This window comes from Somniosus microcephalus, chromosome 16 (genome assembly GCF_052327205.1).
Source record: "Somniosus microcephalus isolate GS21.2 chromosome 16, FLI_Smic_1.0, whole genome shotgun sequence".
NCBI classification, from domain to species: domain Eukaryota; kingdom Metazoa; phylum Chordata; class Chondrichthyes; order Squaliformes; family Somniosidae; genus Somniosus; species Somniosus microcephalus.
In genome coordinates, this window is record NC_141002.1 from 93,687,552 (window position 1) to 93,707,573 (window position 20,022).

Genomic DNA, 20,022 nt, shown 5'->3' on the forward strand with positions numbered 1-20,022 from the left:
CTGACCCTCACTGGGGGGTCTCACTCACTGATCCCAGTACTGACCCTCACTGGGGGGCCTCACTCACTGACCCCAGTACTGACCCTCACTGGGGGTCTCACTCACTGACCCCAGTACTGACCCTCACTGGGGGGCCTCACTCACTGACCCCAGTACTGACCCTCACTGGGGGGTCTCACTCACTGATCCCAGTACTGACCCTCACTGGGGGGTCTCACTCACTGATCCCAGTACTGACCCTCACTGGGGGGTCTCACTCACTGATCCTAGTACTGACCCTCACTGGGGGGTCTCACTCACTGATCCCAGTACTGACCCTCACTGGGGGGTCTCACTCACTGATCCCAGTACTGACCCTCACTGGGGGGTCTCACTCACTGACCCCAGTACTGACCCTCACTGGGGGGTCTCACTCAATACAATACAATACAATACAATACAAATCGCTTTATTGGCATGATAAGGTACATCTTATGTTGCCAAAGCATCAAAATACATTTATGGTTGAACACATAAACGCGGTTCCATTCATACAGTGTATAAACAGGTATATCCCTGAGTTTATAAATATATTTTCGCCTTGTTTATATATACTCTTGTCTTAGTTTACTGGTTGTCCCTCTGTTCATGGCAAGCTGTAACATAGTGTGCCGCCAGTGTTACACAGCTTCTCTCCTCCCCCAGTAGGAATGGGAGTTTTTGGTTGTCAGTCAGATTTCTGAATTCAGGGCATATTTGTGAGAATTTTTGATAGAAATTCTCTCTGATGCCCTGATATTTTCCACAGGCTGTGAGGAAGTGCATCTCTGTCTCAACTACTCCCTGACTGCAGTGAGAGCATATCCTGTCTTCTCTTGGCAGCCTGGTCTGCCTGTGTCTGCCTTTTTCGATCGCTAGGCTATGTTCGCTAAGTCTGTACCTTGTCAAAGTTCTTCTCAGTTTGTTATCCTTTACCATGGTCAGGTAATCAGCTATGTTGTATTGTCTGTTTAGGGCCAAGTAGCAATTGAGTTTGCTTTGGGTTTTTGTTGTTTCTGCCCAATATGACAGATATTTTTCCTTTTGCTTAGCGACGATTGTGTTGGGTCGAATTCTTTGTGTTACCCTGTCACTGTCCTGGGGCTGGTTATTGTTAGTATTGTTATTAGTTACTTTATTGAGTCCCAGGACTAGTTGACTGAGGGTATTCTTCTTTATGGTCAGCTCTTGGCATTTCAGGGCGTCGTAGTGATAGCATTGGGGGTTGCTCATTTGTAGGTGATTCCAAAATTTGGTGGCTCTTTTTTGGATAGTGATTATTAATGGGTATTGGCCTAGTTCCGCCCTGGATGCGTTGTTTACTGTTTTCCTTTGAGTCCGGAGGATACTTTTACAGAATTCCGCATGTAGGATCTCAATTGGGTGTTTGTCCCATTTTGCAAAATCTTGTTGTGTTAGTGGTCCCCAGACCTCACTGCCATAGAGTGCAATTGGTTCAATTACTGATTTGAAAATTTTGAGCCAAATGCTAATTGGGATTTCTATTTGGATTGATTTTTTGATGGCATAGAAAGCCCTTCTTGCTTTCTCTTTCAGTTCATTCACAGCCAGTTTGAAGTTTCCCGTAGAACTGATTTTTAAGCCCAAGTATGTGTAGTGAGTGGTTTGTTCAATTTTGGTTGTTCCTACTGTGAAATTTATTGTGGGTCCATGTTGTTTGGATCTTTGCTGGAACACAAGGACTTTGGTTTTTTGGGGATTTATTGTCAGGGCCCAAGTCTGGCAGTACGACTCCAGCAGGTCCAGGTTCTGCTGTAGACCCTCCTTAGTTGGTGACAGCAGAACCAGGTCGTCGGCATAGAGGAGGAATTTAACCTTGGATTCATATAGGGTGAGACCGGGTGCTGTAGATTGTTCAAGTAGTTTTGCCAATCCATTAATGTAAATATTAAAGAGTGTCGGTGAGATTGGCGAGCCCTGCGTCACCCCCCGCCCCTGTGGGAAGTATTTTGTTTGTTTGTCTCCAATTTTAACTGCACATTTATTGTTTGTATACATTGATTTAATTACATCATATGTTTTCCCTCCTACCCCGCTTTCGATAAGTTTCAGGAATAAACCGTCATGCCAGATGGAGTCGAAAGCCTTCTGGAAATCTACAAAGCATGCGTAGATTTTGCTTTTGTTATGGTGAACGTGTTTGTCAATTAGGGTCTGTAGGGTGAAGATATGATCGGATGTTCTATAGTTTGGCAGGAATCCAATTTGGCTTTTACTCAAGACATTGTGCTCTTCAAGGAAGTTTATAAGTCTTTTGTTTATGATGCTACAGAATACCTTCCCCAGGTTACTGTTTACACAGATGCCTCGATAGTTGTTTGGGTCGATTTTGTCCCCACTTTTGTATATGGGTGTTATGAGTCCTTTGTTCCAGATGTCAGGGAAATAACCGACACTCAGAACCAAGTTGAAGAGTTTTAGGATAGCCAGTTTCAGTTTGTCGTCTGCGTGTTTAATCATCTCGTTTAGTATGCCGTCTGTCCCGCAAGCTTTTCCTGGTCGCAGGTCCTTGAGTTTTTCAAGAAGTTCTTTTTCTGTTATTATGGCGTCTAGCGGGTTTTGGTTATCTTTTATGGCCATTTCAAGCTTTTCAAGTTTTTTGCGTATTTGGTGTTGCTCTGGTCCTAGTGTGTTTTTCTGGTATAATTTTTCAAAGTGGTTTACCCATGTGTCCCCATTTTGAATGGACAAATCGTCGTGTTGTTTTTTGTGTAGTGTTTTCAAGTTGTCCCAGAAACAATTCGACTCAATGGATTCCTCCATGGAGCTGAGTGTATTCTTAATAAATTGCTCTTTTTTGGTCCTGAGTGTGTTTCTGTATTGTGTTAGCGTCTGACAATAAGTAAGGCGTAATTCCTCGTTTTCTGGATGTCTGTGTTTTTGGTTTGATAGTTTTCTAAGTTTTTTCCTCATGTTATGGCAATCATGGTCAAACCATTTTTCATAGTTTTTTGTTTTGGGTTTGTTCTTGCGAGCTTTCAAGTTTGCATTTGTTGCCAAATTATCAAAAATATTGTTTAGTTTACTAACTGCCCGGTTTACGCCTTCTTTATTGTGAGTGTATATGTTATCCAGAAAGGTGTCTAAGAGAGCTTGAGTTGATGCATTGCTAATTGTTTTCTGGTATTTTTCCGTGTCGTTTTTGGCCCATCTGTACGATTTTTTGGTGTTGTACAGTTTACTGGGTTGTGTTTCTATGTTGTTTGTTTCTGTCTTTTTGAGAAACATAGTAATTTGACTGTGATCTGACAGTGTTGTTTGTGGTTTGACTGTGAATGCTCTGAAAGAGGATGGGTCCAAGTCTATAATCATATAGTCTACTGTGCTGCAGCCAAGAGGTGAGCAGTAGGTCGATCTTCCTAGGAGGTCTCCTATGAACCTACCATTGACAATGTACAGACCCAGGTTTCGACAGAGCTGTAGTAGCTGTTTACCGTTGGTATTTGACTGCTTGTCGCAGTTATGCCTGTATGGAAGGGAAGGGATGTCAAAGTGGTTATTCCCGAATACGTAATTGTTTCCCTGATTATTGGTGAAGTCTGGTTCTTCGCCCGTTCTTGAATTGAGGTCCCCACAGATCAACACGTTCCCCTGGGCCTGGTATTGGATAATTTCCCCCTCCATGTTGGAGAAGGTGTCCTCTTTGTAGTACGGGGAATCGATTGGAGGGATATAAAGTGCGCAAATGTAAACATCTTGGGTGTTTGAGATAATCTCCCTCTCAAGTTTGAGCCACATATGGTTTTCGCCCTTTTTTATAAATTTGATGTAATTCTTAAGTTCTGTTTTAAACCAGATCAGTATGCCTCCGGAGTCTCTGCCTTGGGTTACACTTGGTAATTTATTGGAGGGGACCACTAGCTCAGTGTACCCTTGGGGACAGCCGGTGTGTCCTTTTCCTTTATACCAAGTTTCCTGTAAAATGATAATATCTAGATCTTTAGTTTCCTCTATGAACTCTGGGGTCCTACTCTTCACTTCTTGCAGTGAAGAGCGTAGACCTTGGATATTCCAGGTCGAAATATATAAGGATTTCATGTTAAGTTTTATCTTTTTCTATGATAGGTTAAAGAGTGGTACGTGTTTGTCGTGTCTAAGTGTGGGGAAAAAAAAGATCACCCCAGTTGTCTACAAAAGTTAATACAATTTGGTTACAGTTCTTTCTATTAATTAGTCCTTGATCCATAAGGCGGAAGTAGATGCTGCTGCACATCTGCTTATTGTCTCTTAATGGATTGTTTCTGTCTGAGGTATTGCGTACGTCCTGTGCATCTCTCCCTCTGTCTCACTGATCCCAGTACTGACCCTCACTGGGGGGTCTCACTCACTGATCCCTGTACTGACCCTCACTGGGGGGTCTCACTCACTGATCCCAGTACTGACCCTCACTGGGGGGTCTCACTCACTGACCACAGTACTGACTCTCACTGGGAGGAAGGGAGGGAGAAGCAAATCTCATTTTGCAGAAAATTATTCACTTTTAATTCCATTCCATTGATGATTGCACTTTGCATTTGTCAACTTTCTTCAGATCGCATGCTCTCCGTGCACACATGCTCCAGGCGTCCCAATGGCTGATGCGTGACCTCTTGACCTCTTCCATGCCCTTCCTGCATCACCTTCCTGTATATAAATCTGAAAATTCAACACACTCTGTGCCAACACAAGCATCATTATCTACATTTTACAAATGAATGAACTGTTTCGTTTTGGGATCCACTGTATCCTGCCTTCGAGATTATTGGTTACTAAACCAAATTGGGGGGGATGGTCAATACTGAGGAGGACTGCAACAAATTACAGGAGGACATTAATAAACTTGCAGAATGGGCATATAATTGGCAAATGAAGTTTAACACAGATAAATGTGAGGTATTACATTTTGGTAGGAAGAATAGGGAGGTCAAATTACTTGGAGGGCGCGGGTCTAGGTGGGGTAGAGAAACAAAGGGATCTCGGAGTACAAATACACAAATCACTAAAAGTTGTGACACAGGTTAGCAAGGCCATAAAAAAGCAAACCAAGCACTAGGGTTTATTTATAGAAGGATAGAATTGAAAAGTAGAGAAGTTATACTAAACCTATATCGAACCTTGGTTAGACCACACTAAGAGTGCTGCATACAGTTCTGGTCGCCATATTATAAAAAGGGATATAGAGGCACTGGAGAGGGTGCAGAGAAGATTTACAAGGATGATACCAGAAATGCGAGGGTATACATATCGGAAAAGGATGAACAGGTTGGATCACTTTTGTCTTGAAAAAAGGCTGAGAGGTGACCTAATAGAGGTCTTTAAAGTTATGAAAGATTTTGATAGAGTGAATACAGAGAGAATGGCCACGATTTTATTAATGGAGGCGGGTTGGGTGCGGGTCAGGCGGTTTCCGGTTTCCAGTTTCCAGTCCCGCCCCCAGCTGCATCCAGTCCATAGACGTGATTTTACGGTGATTGACCTGGTTAAGCCCACCCTGCGGGCTTGCCGGCCAATTAAGAGGAAGCCGGTCAGATGACATCATTTGATGACGTGTCACCTGCCGGTTTTCTTAAAGGGACCACGCACAATTTTTTTTTGACTGCTGATTTCTCAGTGTTTGACAGCATTGAGGTGCTGCAAACACTGACAATCACTGCACAAAGGTGACCTCTTGCACCCAGGCTCTCCAATGACTCCCTCCATTGGCTGGAATAGATGGCAGCTGCAGGTGAGGTGACAAAAGCGATCTGTCACTGGTGAGAGAGGTTCTCCCAATGAGGTGGCACTGGACGTGGATTTAAAAACTTGTAACCTCAAGAAATGTGTAAATGTATTAAAAATGCAGTACCCAACATTTTCTTTCCTCTGAGACTAACCGTGTGCAACATTGGATCCTTCACACCACTTCTGCAGCTGTTATCAATCCAGAAACATTACGTCAGACTCACAACACGCCAGTTACCTGATGTGGTGTCCGGACATCGGGAAACCCCGAGCCAGAAGCGGCAAAATTCAAAAATAGGCAATCAACGACTGGCAACTACCTGTTAATAGGCAGATAATCGCCTTTAATCCTCTTCCCGTCGCTAGGTGTCAGGTCCATTCGCAAATCAGGGACCCGACACTTGGGCAAGTTGTTTGGAGGCGGGTTTCTTGCCCGCTGTCAATCTTTGCTATTTTGACAGCGGACCCGCCTCCAAACCCACCCTCTGTGCGCTGGCAAAATCCAGCCCAATGTTTCCACTTGTGGGGAAAAGCATCACTGGAGGCTATCAATATAAGATAGTCACCAAGAAATCCAACTTCTTTACCCAAAGAGTAGTGAGAATGTGGAACTCGCTACCACAGGGAGTGGTTGAAGCGAATAGTATAGATGCATTTAAGGGGAGGCTAGACAAGCACGAGGGAGAAGGGAATAGAGGGTTATGCTGATAGAGTTGGATAAGGAAAGACGGGAGGAAGCTCGAGTGGTGCATAAACGCCAGCATGAACTGGTTGGGCCGAATGGCCTGTTTCTGTGCCATATATCTTGTGTAATCTGATGAGAGATTTCCATTTCTTCCTACTGAAATGCCCTCTGGGAGAGATTTGTATTACTTTTTGCAGCAGCACTTTCCAATGCATTGAATCAAAGAGCCTGGAAATGTCACAATGAGGGGGGAGGGGGATGTGGAGCCGGGGTGCAATTCCCGTGGGAAAGGCCGTAACTTGGGATGGAATCTTGATCTGTCTGTTTTCCAGCCCATTGCACATAGTCTAAGGAACAGTGCTCCTTTGGGTGTGGGTGTTTTATACACCCAAGACTGTTATGTCAGCGTGAGCTTTGGCTCAGTTAATAGCATTCACGGCTCAGAGTCAGAAGATTGTGGGTTCAAGTCCCCACTCCAGAGACTTGAGCACAAAAATTTAGGCCGACACTCCAGTGCAGTGCTGAGGGAGAGCTGCAACTGTCGGAGGTGGCGTCTTTCGGATGAGACGTTAAAGCGAGGCCCCCGTCTGCTCTCTCAGGTGGACGTAAATGATCTCATGGTACTATTTCGAAAAAGAGCAGGGGGGTTATCCCCAGTGTCCTGGCCAATATATATTCCCTCAATCACCATCACAAACAGATTATCTGGTCGTTGTCACATTGTTGTTTGTGGAAGCTTGCTGTGCGCAAATTGACTGCCGTATTTCCTACATTACAACAGTGACTACACTTCAAAAATTGGCTGTAAAACAGTTGGGGACGTCCTGAGGTCATGAACGGCGCTATATAAATGCAAGTCTGCCTTTCATTTTCAATGCACGTTAACATTGGAAGCTGGCTTTAACTGTCTCTTTGCCTTAAGCACCATTTAAAGAGTGTGAAAAGTTATTCATGCTTCCCTTCTATCACACAACACTCTAATGAAGCCCAATATAAGAGGTATTTATGTAGAGGAGAGTTGGCAGAGGAACAGCATGTATACAGCAACTCAACTGCTCCAAGAGAAAGAATTGGCATTTCTATAGCACCTTTCACAATCTCAGGACATCCCAAAGCTTTTTACAGCCAATGAAGTACTTTTTGAAGTGTAGTCACTGTTGTAATGTAGGAAACGCGGCAGCCAATTTACACACAGCAAGCTCCAAACAATGAGATAATGACCAGATAATCTGTTTTTCTGTGATGTTGGTTGAGGGATAAATATTGGCCAGGACACCGGGAAGATCTCCTCTGCTCTTCTTCAAAATAGTGTTCTGGGATCTTTTACATCCATGTGAGATGAAACCTCGGTTTAATGTGTCATCCGAAAGACAGCACCTCCAATAGTGCAGCACTCCCTCCGCACTGCATTGGCGTTCTGCTTGTATGGGGGACGGCTGGCTCACTGGAATGTGTGGTGGGTCAGGCGGTTCTGCCCATCTCCTGGAAATACCTCATTCCGTTCATGGTTTGGGGGGGGGGGGGGGGGGGGGGGGGGGTTTTTTGCTTGTTTTTTGGGGGCATTTTCGCTGTCCAGAGGAAGCGGACGACTTAAAAAAAGGCCTGTGATTGGTTTGAAATCTGACGCAGCCCATTAACAGATAATGGGGATAAAAGTCAACATCGGCGAAGGGGCTAAATAAGCAGTAGATCAGCCACCCGTTGTACCCTCCATCCTTCATATACCCAGTGCGTGACACACCCCCACCCGTTACACGCCCCACGTTATATCCCCGCCCGTTACACGCCCCCCATTATATCCCCCGCCCGTTACACGCTCCCCGTTATCTCCCCCACCCGTTACACGCCCCGCGTTACATGCCCCGCGCGTTACATGCCCCGCCCGTTACACGCCCAGCGTTATATCCCCCGCCCGTTACACGCCCTGCCCATTACTACACACCCACCTGGGTTTTCCTTTCCATTGAGGTCAATCTGCTGTCACATATATTGCAGCCCTCGCCAGAGTCGATTTCTACCCCTCTGCTGTCTCATTAACAAAATATGCACATGCTTACATCACTGACAGTTTTTTAATATAGGAGACAATTCCAGTTTTGTAATACAGCATATCAGGAACATTTATAAATTATGTGCATGTGAAAATATTACGTAGAAGATTGGTAAAAGGTGCACGGCTCGAGACCGGCATATAAAATAAAAATGAACATCAATTCTTGAAGCAAAGAGAGATGTAATTTTCTACAGGGACAAAGTCAATCGCACTCATCTCAGAAATACATCGGCCGACAGAAGTACAACCGAATAACTAAATACTTCTACGTTGTCTAATCTCATGATAGCGAATTGTGGTAAATATACAGCATTCGCCCGTCACCAGCTTTCAAGTGTCAAAGTTCGGTAAACTCATGATTGCTGCAGCCAGGAGTGAGTTACAATAATCATCAATGTTTCTCATAATAAAATTGCAACCCGCACTCCCCTTATTCAACGGCCAGCATGGGGTTGCTGATTTATGTGCTTCTAGAACAGTTAAACGTCACTGAGTACTAAGGCTAGTCAGTCTCGGAGTGCAATAAGGTTAGTCCAGTTAACGAGGAGAGCATTAACGATTCGAACATGAGGGGTTTAACTGAAAAAACGTTTTTCCCTTTTCTTACGGCTTCCCAGCGAGCTAAGACGAGACAGCTTGCGGTGGACCTAACTCAACCCAGGCTGCATTTGCACTAAGACAGATACATCAACGCCAAGTGGTTTGGTGGCAGGGCGTCTCACTGCTGGGCTCCAAGTCCGAGTGTATAAAAGTCAGGCCAGGCCCCCCTCCCGCCCCCGCAGAGTCTGAGTTTACGCTAAGACAGCAGCATTGGAGCAAAGCAGTTTAGCTTCACACTGGCGCCAAGGAGTTGCTGTGAGACCATGTCTGGATCCTGGAGCAAAGTGAAGTGAGACTAGACTCACCCCCCTCGGAGTCTCGCTCTACTTTGATCCCCAACTCCAGATTTACACCACAACTTTAGCATGGGCGTGAAGAGAAAGACTTGCATTTATATACAGGAAACCTTTTATTATGCGGCACGGATGGGACCGACGTGGTGCCGGTTCATCAAAAATTCCGGATAACGGAACGCTATAGTAAAAGATAGGGAGAGCGGAGAGCTCCGTATAAAGCAACAAACCCTGTTGCTTAGCAACAACTGTAGAACAATGAACACAAGTTTCAAGCGTCTCTGTAGCTTAGCAACAGCTGCAGCCACACCCCTGCACAGCACAGATGGAAGGCGGCAAATACAATATGAAGTAAAACCTACTCCTGAATTTTGCCGGTTAACCGAGATTTCCGGTTATTTAGGTGCCGGTAAATCAAAAGTTTCCTGTAGCACCTTTCACGCCCACCGGACGTCCCAAAGTACTTTACACCCAATGAAGTACTTTTTTTTAATTATAAAAGTGGAGTCGCTGTTGTAATGTAGGAAATGAGGCAGCCAATTGGCACACAGCAAGCTCCCACAAGCAGCAATGTCAGAACAACCACAATCTGTTTTTTATTGATGTTGGTTGAGGGATAAATATCGGCGAGGACACCAGGGAGAACTCCCCTGATCATCTTCAAAATAGTGCCACAAAATCTTTTACGCCCACCTGAGCGAACAGACAGGGCCTCAGTTTGACGGCACCACCAACAGAGCAGCACTCCCTCAGCGCTGCACTGGAGTGTCAGCCTAGACTTGTGCGCCAGTCTCTAGAGTGGGGATATGAACCCACAACCTTCTGACTCGGGCGCTACCAACTGAACCACAATGTGAACCAAAACTACCATGCGCCAACATTAAATCGGTGCAATTGCAGCCCCACTCATTAAACGGCATTCTAATTACCTTTAATTTCATCCCTACAGAGCCCGGAATTCTGCTCGAGGGGGCAAGGGGTTTGTGTTGAGGTCTAAATACTGATCTAAACAACTTTTATTCTAGCGAAAGGACCATCAGACTGGTATATATAAAAAACACACGAGTACGAACAAAAACCATCACGTCCCAACAGTAACAAGAATGTCTGAGGGAAGTGATGTTAATGTTTGTCTTTATGAAATGAACTATCTTGCTGTGAACCATTAATGCCCAAAGACTAGAGATATTGGGGATGAAATTGGTGTTGGGCAGTAGCCCAAAACACAGGATAGCGAATTGGTAGCTTGTTTCACTCTGCCCAACTGTATGAAAAAGGGTGTAAAACGGGCTGCCGATTTGCTGTCCCTCATTTTGGGCTCCTGCCCAAGACAAATTTCAGCCCCATCATGAATGCTCCCCGCAAGCTGCGCAACCACGCTGCGCTCCAGGGGTCCCGCACAGCCGGCTTTTCAATGCCCAAAAACCGCGCATCCGCGGTAGTTAGAATGACCCAGGCAGCCCCTTAAAAAGGGCAGGGAACATTGCCCATGATACTGCATGTAAAAGTTAGAGAGAACTAGAGTAAATACATTTAATTCAGCTTCAGTATTAAACGTGACACTTAAAGTCCACCCGTGATCCTAAACAGAGGTGAGCGGATGATGAAAATGTCCAGGAATATTATGTAAAGGAAATTCCAGTGTCCACAGAGTAGAAAGCACCTGAAAAGAAGTCAGAAGAATAAGGTTTTTTTTTCCTTCCTAATTTTGGTCTGTTATTAATGAGTTCGAGTAGTATTGGAAGCCCTTTATGTCCAAACTTGGAGAGAATTGCTAGACTGCACTCGCAGGTTATTTTTCCATCGCAGCCTTCCGTGCGAAGCAGGTTCCAGGCTGGGACTTCATGAAAGCATCGGGATGATGCGCCTACAGAGCGGCAGCTTGCTTCGGAGGACGAGTAGTAACCCCGCCGTTGTACTGGTTGCCAATGGTAACGCACATCCATCACACACCACTGCAGATCCCTCAATATATACACGATTTGATTTGGTGGCCTGGAAGATTAGGCCCACGGATGAGGCAGTGCGGTGTCTTCGCACCGGGAACAAGATTGTTGGGAGTTGTTTCTTCTTCCGATCTGACAGCGTGATTCACAGAGATGAAGTGGACCATTACAGCAACAGCGACAACAGCAGGGTTTAACCTCAGCAGCCAGTCTGTTGGACACTTCCGCCAGACTGCTTAGTGACCGATAGTGTGGTGAATACCTAAAATAAAAAGAATTTCCATTTTTAGTTTATTGCACATGTGTAGCTATCTGCAGCACAAAGGGAAAGAAATCCAGTTGAATTTTGAGGTGAGCTCCCAACCGGAATCATTAACAGATCATTGTGACCTTACGTAGCATTTACAGCACAGAAACAGGCCATTCGGCCCAACAGGTCCGTGCCGGTGTTTATGCTCCACACGAGCCTCCTCCCACCCCAACTTCATCTCGCCCCATCAGCATGTCCTTCTATTCCTTTCTCCCTCGTGTGGTTATCTAGCTTCCCCTTAAATGCATCCGGTAGCCTGCAAGGGGGACTTAACATCTATTCTCATGAAATGGGGGAACACTGCTCATACCCTAGTTGCTGAGAGTGGTGGGCTTCTCAGAAGACATGCCATGTAGTGTGGGGCTAGAGCAGTGGCGGGCAAAATACAGCCCGCAGGCCATATCCGGCCCGCCAAGGCCTGGCTTCAAGGCCGAACGTCCGCAGCACCTAACCCTGACCCACTTTAAGTAGCAAGAGCAGTAGGCCATACAGCCCCTCGAGCCTGCTCCGCCATTCAATAAGATCATGGCTGATCATTGACCTCAACTCCACTTTCCCGCCCCATCTCCATATCCCTAGATTCCAAAAATCTATTGATCTCAGCCTTGAATATATTCAACGACTGAGCCTTCACAGCCCTCTTGTGGGGGGGGGGGGGGGGGGGTGGTGGAAGAGAATTCCAAAGATTCCCAACAGGAGGTACGCCACTATCTCCGAGGCTAGCAGGGGAGTCTAGCCATGGGCCCTCGAGACGGGAGGCAAAGATACGGAGAGCGGTGGCCAAGAGTCGCGGATTGGGCCACAGCCCCCCGGGTGAGGGCCTTTTACTGACGGCAGCGCGGCCCCCTAAACCCGTTTCTTGCCTCTTGGAGCTGTATGAAACTCTGAAAGTCAGGCACGCGAGATATGAAATCCACTTTTATCCCCATTGCTTATTTAACCGCAACCATCCCTTCGGGGGAAAAAAAAAATCGAGTGCATTGCCAGGCCGAGCCAGAGTTCATGCAGCAGTGCACAAGCAGAGAAAACTTTTCTTGGTCAGATGTGGTTGAAATTTATTTGCCGTGTATAAAAAGTATCAGAAGGCGTTTATTTAAAAAAAAAAAGGTTTTTCTCCCCTTCCACTTTGGGTCTTTGTGGTCTATGCTATGTGTTCAAGTTACAAAGCAAAGTATTGGCAAATAATCTTCCCGTGCATCAGAAAGAGCAAGAATTCCTCATCCAACTTTGCTAATATGAACAAAGAGAGCACAGGTTGACATTTATTTAATGAGGTCAAATTAAGCACCTGTTTACCTGATAAATAAACCCATCCCCTTAAGCTAACACTGCTCTACAGTTAAGGTTGTCCCCATTTGAACCGTTTATGTACCTCCATTCTCAAAAACAAATATGCACACTCATTCTCTCTCTCCCCCTTTCACTCTAGCACACAAGGGGAAGCCCAACTTCAAGCTTGGGTTTCTGGGGTGTTGTTTTTAAAAAAAAGAGCGAGGAGCCCTAGATAAAGGGTAGCTCAGGCAAACACGGAGAGAATTTTAATAAATGTTCTGAGAAAGTGTACACCAAAATATTACATATTTTGCAATGATACTAAGAACTTAAAAAAAGTTTTAAATGGGATCATGTGTGCCAGACAAAATCTAGTTTGGTTATTCGGTAACCGGGTGGTTTTGCTGCTGGACTTCAATAGGAGTCGAGCAGTCTCGGCAAATGACTTGGGAAAGCAACTATCTCTTCCAGTGGCAGGAGCTGGGGAGCAGCCTGTGTGGGACCTTGTGGCCACACACCTTGGGGGGGAAATATTGGTGTGTGGCCCTAAACAGCTCACCAAAACTTTGAGCAGCCATCCAGCCCCAATAACTGGCCACCCCTGGGCTAGTCACATGTAGACCTCCCTGAAGGACATTAGCGAACCCGTTGGGTTTTCACAAAAATGCGTCAGATTTCGTGTCTACTTTCTCCCCCCCCCCCCCCCTGGTGCCAGCTCACCAGAGGACCAGTTTTCTCAAATTTAAATTTCACAACTTGCCCTGGTGAGATTTGAACTCTCAACCTCTTGGTTGCTAGTCCACTACCATACCAGTGATAAGGGCAACTTTTGTGAGACCCCACACTGCTGGCAGGGCCTCACACGCATCCAGTGCATGTCAAGAAGACAAGGGCAGACTGCCCTACACTGCCAGCGGTGTGGGGAAATGCAGAGTTCACCCATTTACATCCAACAGCAACTTGCAATAACATAGTAAAATGTCCCAAGGCACCTCACAGGGGTGATTATCAAACAAAATTTGACACCGAGCCACATGATATTAGGGCAGATGACCAAAAGCTTGGTCAAAGAGCTAGGTTTTAAGGAGGATCTTAGGAGTGAATTCCAGAGCTTAGCACCGAATGCACGGCTGCCAATGGTGGAGTGATGAAAATTGAGGATGCACAGGAGGCCAGAATTGGAGGAGCACAGAGATCTGAGGGTTGTAGTGCTCGAGGAGGTTAGAGATAAGATGGGGCGAGGTCATGGAGGGATTTGAAAACAAGGATAAGAATTTTTTTAATTGAGGCTCTATCTGTCCAGCAACGCAGGGAGTTCTCCTGCCATCATAGTCAACAGTCTTCCCTGACCCAACACATTTATTCATTCAGCTCATTTGCTGCTTGTGGACCTTGCTTTGAGAGAGTTGGCTTCCTCATTTACTCTCCTTGGCCAGGAGCGAAGTTTCAAACCCAATATCCAGTCCATGACCAAATCTGCCTAATTCCACCTCGGAAACAAATCACTCATCTCCACCCCCACTGCTGCAGCAAGCTTCATCCAGACCGTTGCCAACAGTCCCCTTGTTGGTTTTCTAGCCTCCACCAAACTCTGCCAGAACTGCGCTACTTGCAACCAGTCTGCGCAAAAGCTTGCGCGCTTACCATCATCCTTGTTGCTGTTGCTTCCCGTCCCCTCTCCCCAATACAAATGTATTTACAGCACAGAAACAGGCCAGTAGTTCCACATCCTCACCGCTCTCTGGGTAAAGAAGTCTCCTGAATTCATTATTGGATTTATCAGTGCTATTTATGGCCCCAAGTTCTGGTCTCACCCGCAAGTGGCAACATCTCATTCGTTTCAAGTTCTTTCACGATTGCAACCCTCACTACAACTTTCCGACCTTCTCCAGCCCCCTGCCTTCACACTCCTGCTCTTCCAACTTTGGTCTATGGTGCTCCCCCCTCCCCATCTACCATTGGTGGCAAAGCTTTCAGTCACTTTGTTCCCTGAAAATTCAGGGCCAGAGTGATCTCCTCTCCTGGGCTACTTCTGATCGAAATTCCTCTCCGACTCCACTTAGGCATAGATTTCCCCCCCCCCCCCCCACCACCTCCTCCCCAAAATCGGCCTGGTTTTTCACCCCTCCCATGGTTTTGGGTGGGGAAGTGTATATTGTGATACACAAGGTATCACAGTTGTGTGTGGGGACAGGCTGGATGGACCAGAGGATCTTTTTCTGCCCATCATTGTTCGCATGCACACTCTGGAATTCCCTCCACCCCTTTATCGTGCTAGGTTTCTCCCCATCTTCAAATTCCTCTTTAACGCCTACCTCCGACAGCCCTTCAAGCCACTGTCCATAGACCACCTCCCCCAATCCTACTCCTGGGTACGTACGACCCCTTCAGCGGTGAAGTCCTTTGCCGTGTTAAAGGCACGGTATAAATGCAAGGTGCTGTTCGCATCGTTTCCAAGCCAATCAAAATGAATAGAGCCGGGGTTATTTTTAGAGCGCGATGTACAGAAAGAAATTTTTTTTTTTTTTTTTTTTTTTTTAAATTTATATAAAGTGCAGGCCTTTTGAAGTTACGGATTGAAAGAAAAATACTCAAAAGGATTCTTCAAAGTAAAACACCTTACAAAAACCCAAGAAATAATTTTGATCCAAAGCAAAGGATTAAACATCAATACAGATAATTAGCTGAAGCCGTTTCTCTTAATACAGAACCCAAGAAGAAAAAGGTCTAACTACCTCACAGCATGAATCTAATTTCAAGTGGCGGAGACATAAATTATCTGTTAATTGAATCATTATCATTTTCTCAAATAGCGTGTGCAAATCTGCTTTTCGAAGCACACAGGTGTAAATATCCCATCTAAGTCAGTTAATTACCATGTTACCGCAAACAGCATTGAGATGCGAGACATGGAGTGTTGCACTTTGCAAAAACAGAGACAGCTTTATAAGGCACAAGGCCCTTCGAATTATCATAATACTGAGCACATTACAGGCTGTGAACCTCACTTGAACAATATTTAATTTTTATCTGTCCACTAAAATCTTGCACTTGGTGCCGGACAGGAGTTACAATAGTCCAATTGTGCATTAAAAATAGCATTGTAGAGCACAAATGAGCTGAAAATTCTGTCCATTGTGATAAACAATCAACATATATTCAACGAGCGATCTTGTACTACTAGAGTGACAAATCAGCAATACTGCATTATCTCTGAATTGTAAAGGTTCAATGTTTTGTCAGTATTATGAACTGCCTATAGACCTGCATTCATAGATTCACAAATTACTTAATTATAATTTTATAAATCTAAATATAGCTCGGATTACTTGGCAACCAGGGTGACATTTTTGCATAATAACAGAAAATGCTGGAAAAACTCAGGTCAGGCAACATCCGTGGAGAGAAATTTGAGTTGACGTTTCGGGTTGGACCCTTCTTCAAAACTGGAAAGAAAAGAAACTAGATCGGAGGCAGGGCTGCAATCGGACAAAAGAATAAAAGAAACAAAAGTAGTAAAAGAGATTAGAAGCTAGACGAGATGGTAATAGGCTGGGATTAGGTGTAAAGTGTACTGGCAGGGCAAAAGATAGCTGCCAGGTGTGCATAATTTGTAACTGCTGTATCCCGAGGCCCTAAGCTCTGGAATTCCCTCCCTATACCTCCTTTAAGATGCTCCTTAAAACCTACCTCTTCGACCAAGCTTTTGGTCACCTGCCCTAATAGCTCATGTGGCTCGGTGTCAAATTTTGTTTGATAAAAAAAAACTTCAGTGAAGCACCTTGGGACGTTTTACTACATTAAAAAGGCGCTATATAAAAATACAAGCTGTTGTTGTACCTGTTAATGGGCCGCATACAACAAAAATACAGCATTAAAATCGATGTGCTCAAATATCTCAATCAAGAAAGGTTTAAGTTATACCTCCGCACAGACTGGGTGAATGCCTATTGTACTATCCAACAGCTCTTTGGTCATTCCACATTTCATTGCAGCTCCAAATCCCTGGGTGATTTCTCCTGCATTCGGGCCCAACACGTGGAAACCTATGACCCGATTCTGAAAATGAAAGTGCATTCGGATTTAATCTCACATACATAGCTGCAAAATGATTTTGAAGATAAAAAGCAACACCAAGGTACTTGCCCTCCTCTCGCTGCCCTTCCTCCATCACCCCCCCTCCACCCTCCTCCTGACGACAGGCAAGGCGGCAGACAATAGGCCCCCACCCAGACCCTTGCCAATGCTCTCTGCATCAAGAGGTGTGCGAGATACTCGCCACCTTATTTACCGCCTAGTTGCTGGACTTTGGTCAGTGCATCCTTAAAATCAACATGGCTGGGGAATTCAGCACCGAAGCAGACAGCTGATGTAAATCCCTCATTCCCCAAAAAACACAAAAGCAATATTAATTGTTGCCCTTCAAATGGGAGCAGTAATGCTACCTCCACTTGTCGGCAAAATACAACCTCTTGGTTGCAAAGGGCAGATGCAGTATAATATGGATAAATGCGAGGTTATCCACTTTGGTGTCAAAAACAGGAAGGCAATTATCTGAACGGCAATAGATTGGGAGAAGGGGAAGTGCAACGAGACCTGGGTGTCCTTGTGCACCAGTCGCTGAAGGTAAGCTTGCAGGTGCAGCAGGCGGTTAAGGCGGCAAATGGTACGATAGCAAAATACTGCAGATGCTGGAAATCCAAAATAACAGAAAATGCTGGAAAAACTCAGCAGGCCAGGCAACATCCGTGGAGAGAGAGAAATTTAAAGTCGACGTTTCGGGTCGAACCCTTTTTCAAAACTGGAAAGGAAATAAAATAGATCAAAGGCAGGGCTGCGATAGAACAAAAGTAAAGAGACATTAAGAGGTATTCAAAACCAGACGAGATGGTAATAGGACAGAGGAGACAAAAGACGGCTCAGATTAGGTGTGAAGTGTACTGGCAGGGTGAGAGACAGCTGCCATGTGGGAGAGAGAAAAAAAGGAAAGGGGGGGGGGGAAAAAAGGGAAGACCCAAAACAAAGGGGTGGGGAGAAAAAAAAAGTCAAAATGTAATAGGGGCCGAGGTTATGATCTGAAATTGTTGAACTCGATATTGAGTCCGGAAGGCTGCAGAGTGCCTAATCGGAAGATGAGGTGCTGTTCCTCGAGTTTACGTTGAGCTTCCGTGGAACAATGCAAGAGGCCAAGGATGGCGAGGTCCGAGTGGGAATGGAGCGGTGAATTAAAATGACAGGCGACCGGAAGCTCGGGGTCACCCTTACGGACTGAACGGAGGTGTTCCGCAAAACGGTCACTTCTTAGCGAGAGGGTTCGAGTACAGGAACAAGGATGTCTTGATGCAATAGTACAGGGCCTTGGTGCGACCACACCTGGAGTATTGTGTGCAGTTTTGGTCGCCTTATCTGAGGAAGGATGTTCTTGCCATGGGGGGAGTTCAGCGAAGATTCACCAGACTGATACCTGGGATGGCAGGAATGATGTATGAGGAGAGATTGGGTCGATAGGGCTTATACTCGCTGGAGTTTAGAAGAATGAGAGGGGATCTCATTGAAACTTATAAAATACTAACAGGACTAGATAGACTGGATGCAGGAAGGATGTGCCCGATGGCCAGGGAGTCCAGAACCAGGGGTCACAGTCTAAGGATAAGGGGTAAGCCATTTAGGACAGATGAGGAATTTCTTCACCCAGAGAGTGGTGAACCTGTGGAATTCTCTACCACAGAAGGCATTAGAGGCCATTCATTAAATATATTCAAGAAGGAGAGGCCATTCATTAAATATATTCAAGAAGGAGTTAGATATATTTCTTAAGGCTAAAGGGATATGGGGAGAAGGCAGGGACAGGGTACTGAATTTGGATGATCAGCCATGATCGCATTGAATGGCAGAGCAGGCTTGAGGGGCCGAATGGCCTACTCCTGCTCCTATCTTCTATGTTTCTATGTAAATTAACACCAACGACATGAAGACAAGTTCTTTATTTTTTTCATACATACACAGGATGTGGGCGTCGCTGGCAAGGCCGGCATTTATTGCCCAGTGAGGTGACTTGGTCGTAGCGGTTTGGTACAACCGAGTGGCTTGCTCGGCCATTTCAGAGGGCAGTTAAGAGTCAACCGCATTGCTGTGGGTCTGGAGTCACACAAGGGTGGCAGATTTCCTTCCCTAAAAGGACATCACTGGGCAGGAAACCCACAGGATCGGGTGGAACACAGGTTTTAAGGTGACCCCGAGGGCAGGGTGCAAAACCAGTGTTACCCCCAATCTCATCAGCACCCAAACGAGCGTGTTAATTTGAAATTGCCCATGTTACGTCGATCAACCAAAATCTGAATGGTTTTCCTGGATTGCTAGCTTGGCGTGACAGCTATTAATTTTATGGCACTGTACTTTATAAATCAGATCAATACCAATTACTTCCAACCAGCACTGGAAAATGTCCCACAAATTAGCAGTTTGAAAATACGTACATGATCTTGCTTGTTGCAGACAACCTTGGCATAACACTTGTTGTTATCCCTCGATGGTATAGCCCACTCCAGTGGCCAGAAGTAACTGTGATAGACCTAAAAATGTCAAGAGATTGGAACCATAAGAGCTACTGGATAAACATCCTCCAACATTTTCCACTCTACATTTTTTTTTTTTATATAAACAATCTGGTGACTCACCTCCACATTCTCCTCCCCATAGATTTCCAAAGCAGCCTCTTCTGAAAACCCACAGGCTCCATATTCCAAAGGAGTGAAGACGGTGGTGGGCACATTCACATAGTCACACTGTCAGTGTTGTGATCACAAAGAAAGAAAGAGTTAATACCAGTGGAGCATCCCAACTTCAAAACATACATGAGGTATTTGAGAGAGAGGGGGGGGGGGGGGGGGGGTGGAGGGGGTAATTCTTATTGAAGTCCGTTTCTTTACAGGTGACAAGAGACAACTTGCATTTAGATAGTGCCTTAAACATCCCAAGGAGCTTCACAGGAGCGTTCAGACAAATCGACACCGAGTCACATAAAAGGAGATATTAGGGCAAGTGGCCAAAAGCTTGGTCAAAGAGGCAGGTTTTAAGGAGCATCTTAAAAAAGGAGGTAGAGGGGGAATTCCAGAGCTTGGTGC

General features: G+C 45.4%; 1 protein-coding gene across 2 annotated transcripts in view; it reads right to left on the reverse strand.

The window, feature by feature from the left end:
• Positions 1-8,477: 8,477 nt before the first annotated feature.
• Positions 8,478-20,022, reverse strand: part of LOC147106389 (thioredoxin reductase 1, cytoplasmic-like) — a 37,420-nt gene continuing 25,875 nt past the window's right edge. For both annotated transcript variants that reach the window (XM_086009448.1, XM_086009449.1), the window contains exons 11-14: positions 19,576-19,683; positions 19,375-19,470; positions 16,823-16,957; positions 8,478-11,578 (exon numbers count right to left, since the gene is read on the reverse strand). In XM_086009448.1, coding sequence (XP_085865574.1) covers positions 11,510-11,578; positions 16,823-16,957; positions 19,375-19,470; positions 19,576-19,683 — 408 coding nt within the window. In that variant the 3' untranslated portion in view covers positions 8,478-11,509. The remainder of the gene's footprint in view (positions 11,579-16,822; positions 16,958-19,374; positions 19,471-19,575; positions 19,684-20,022) is intronic.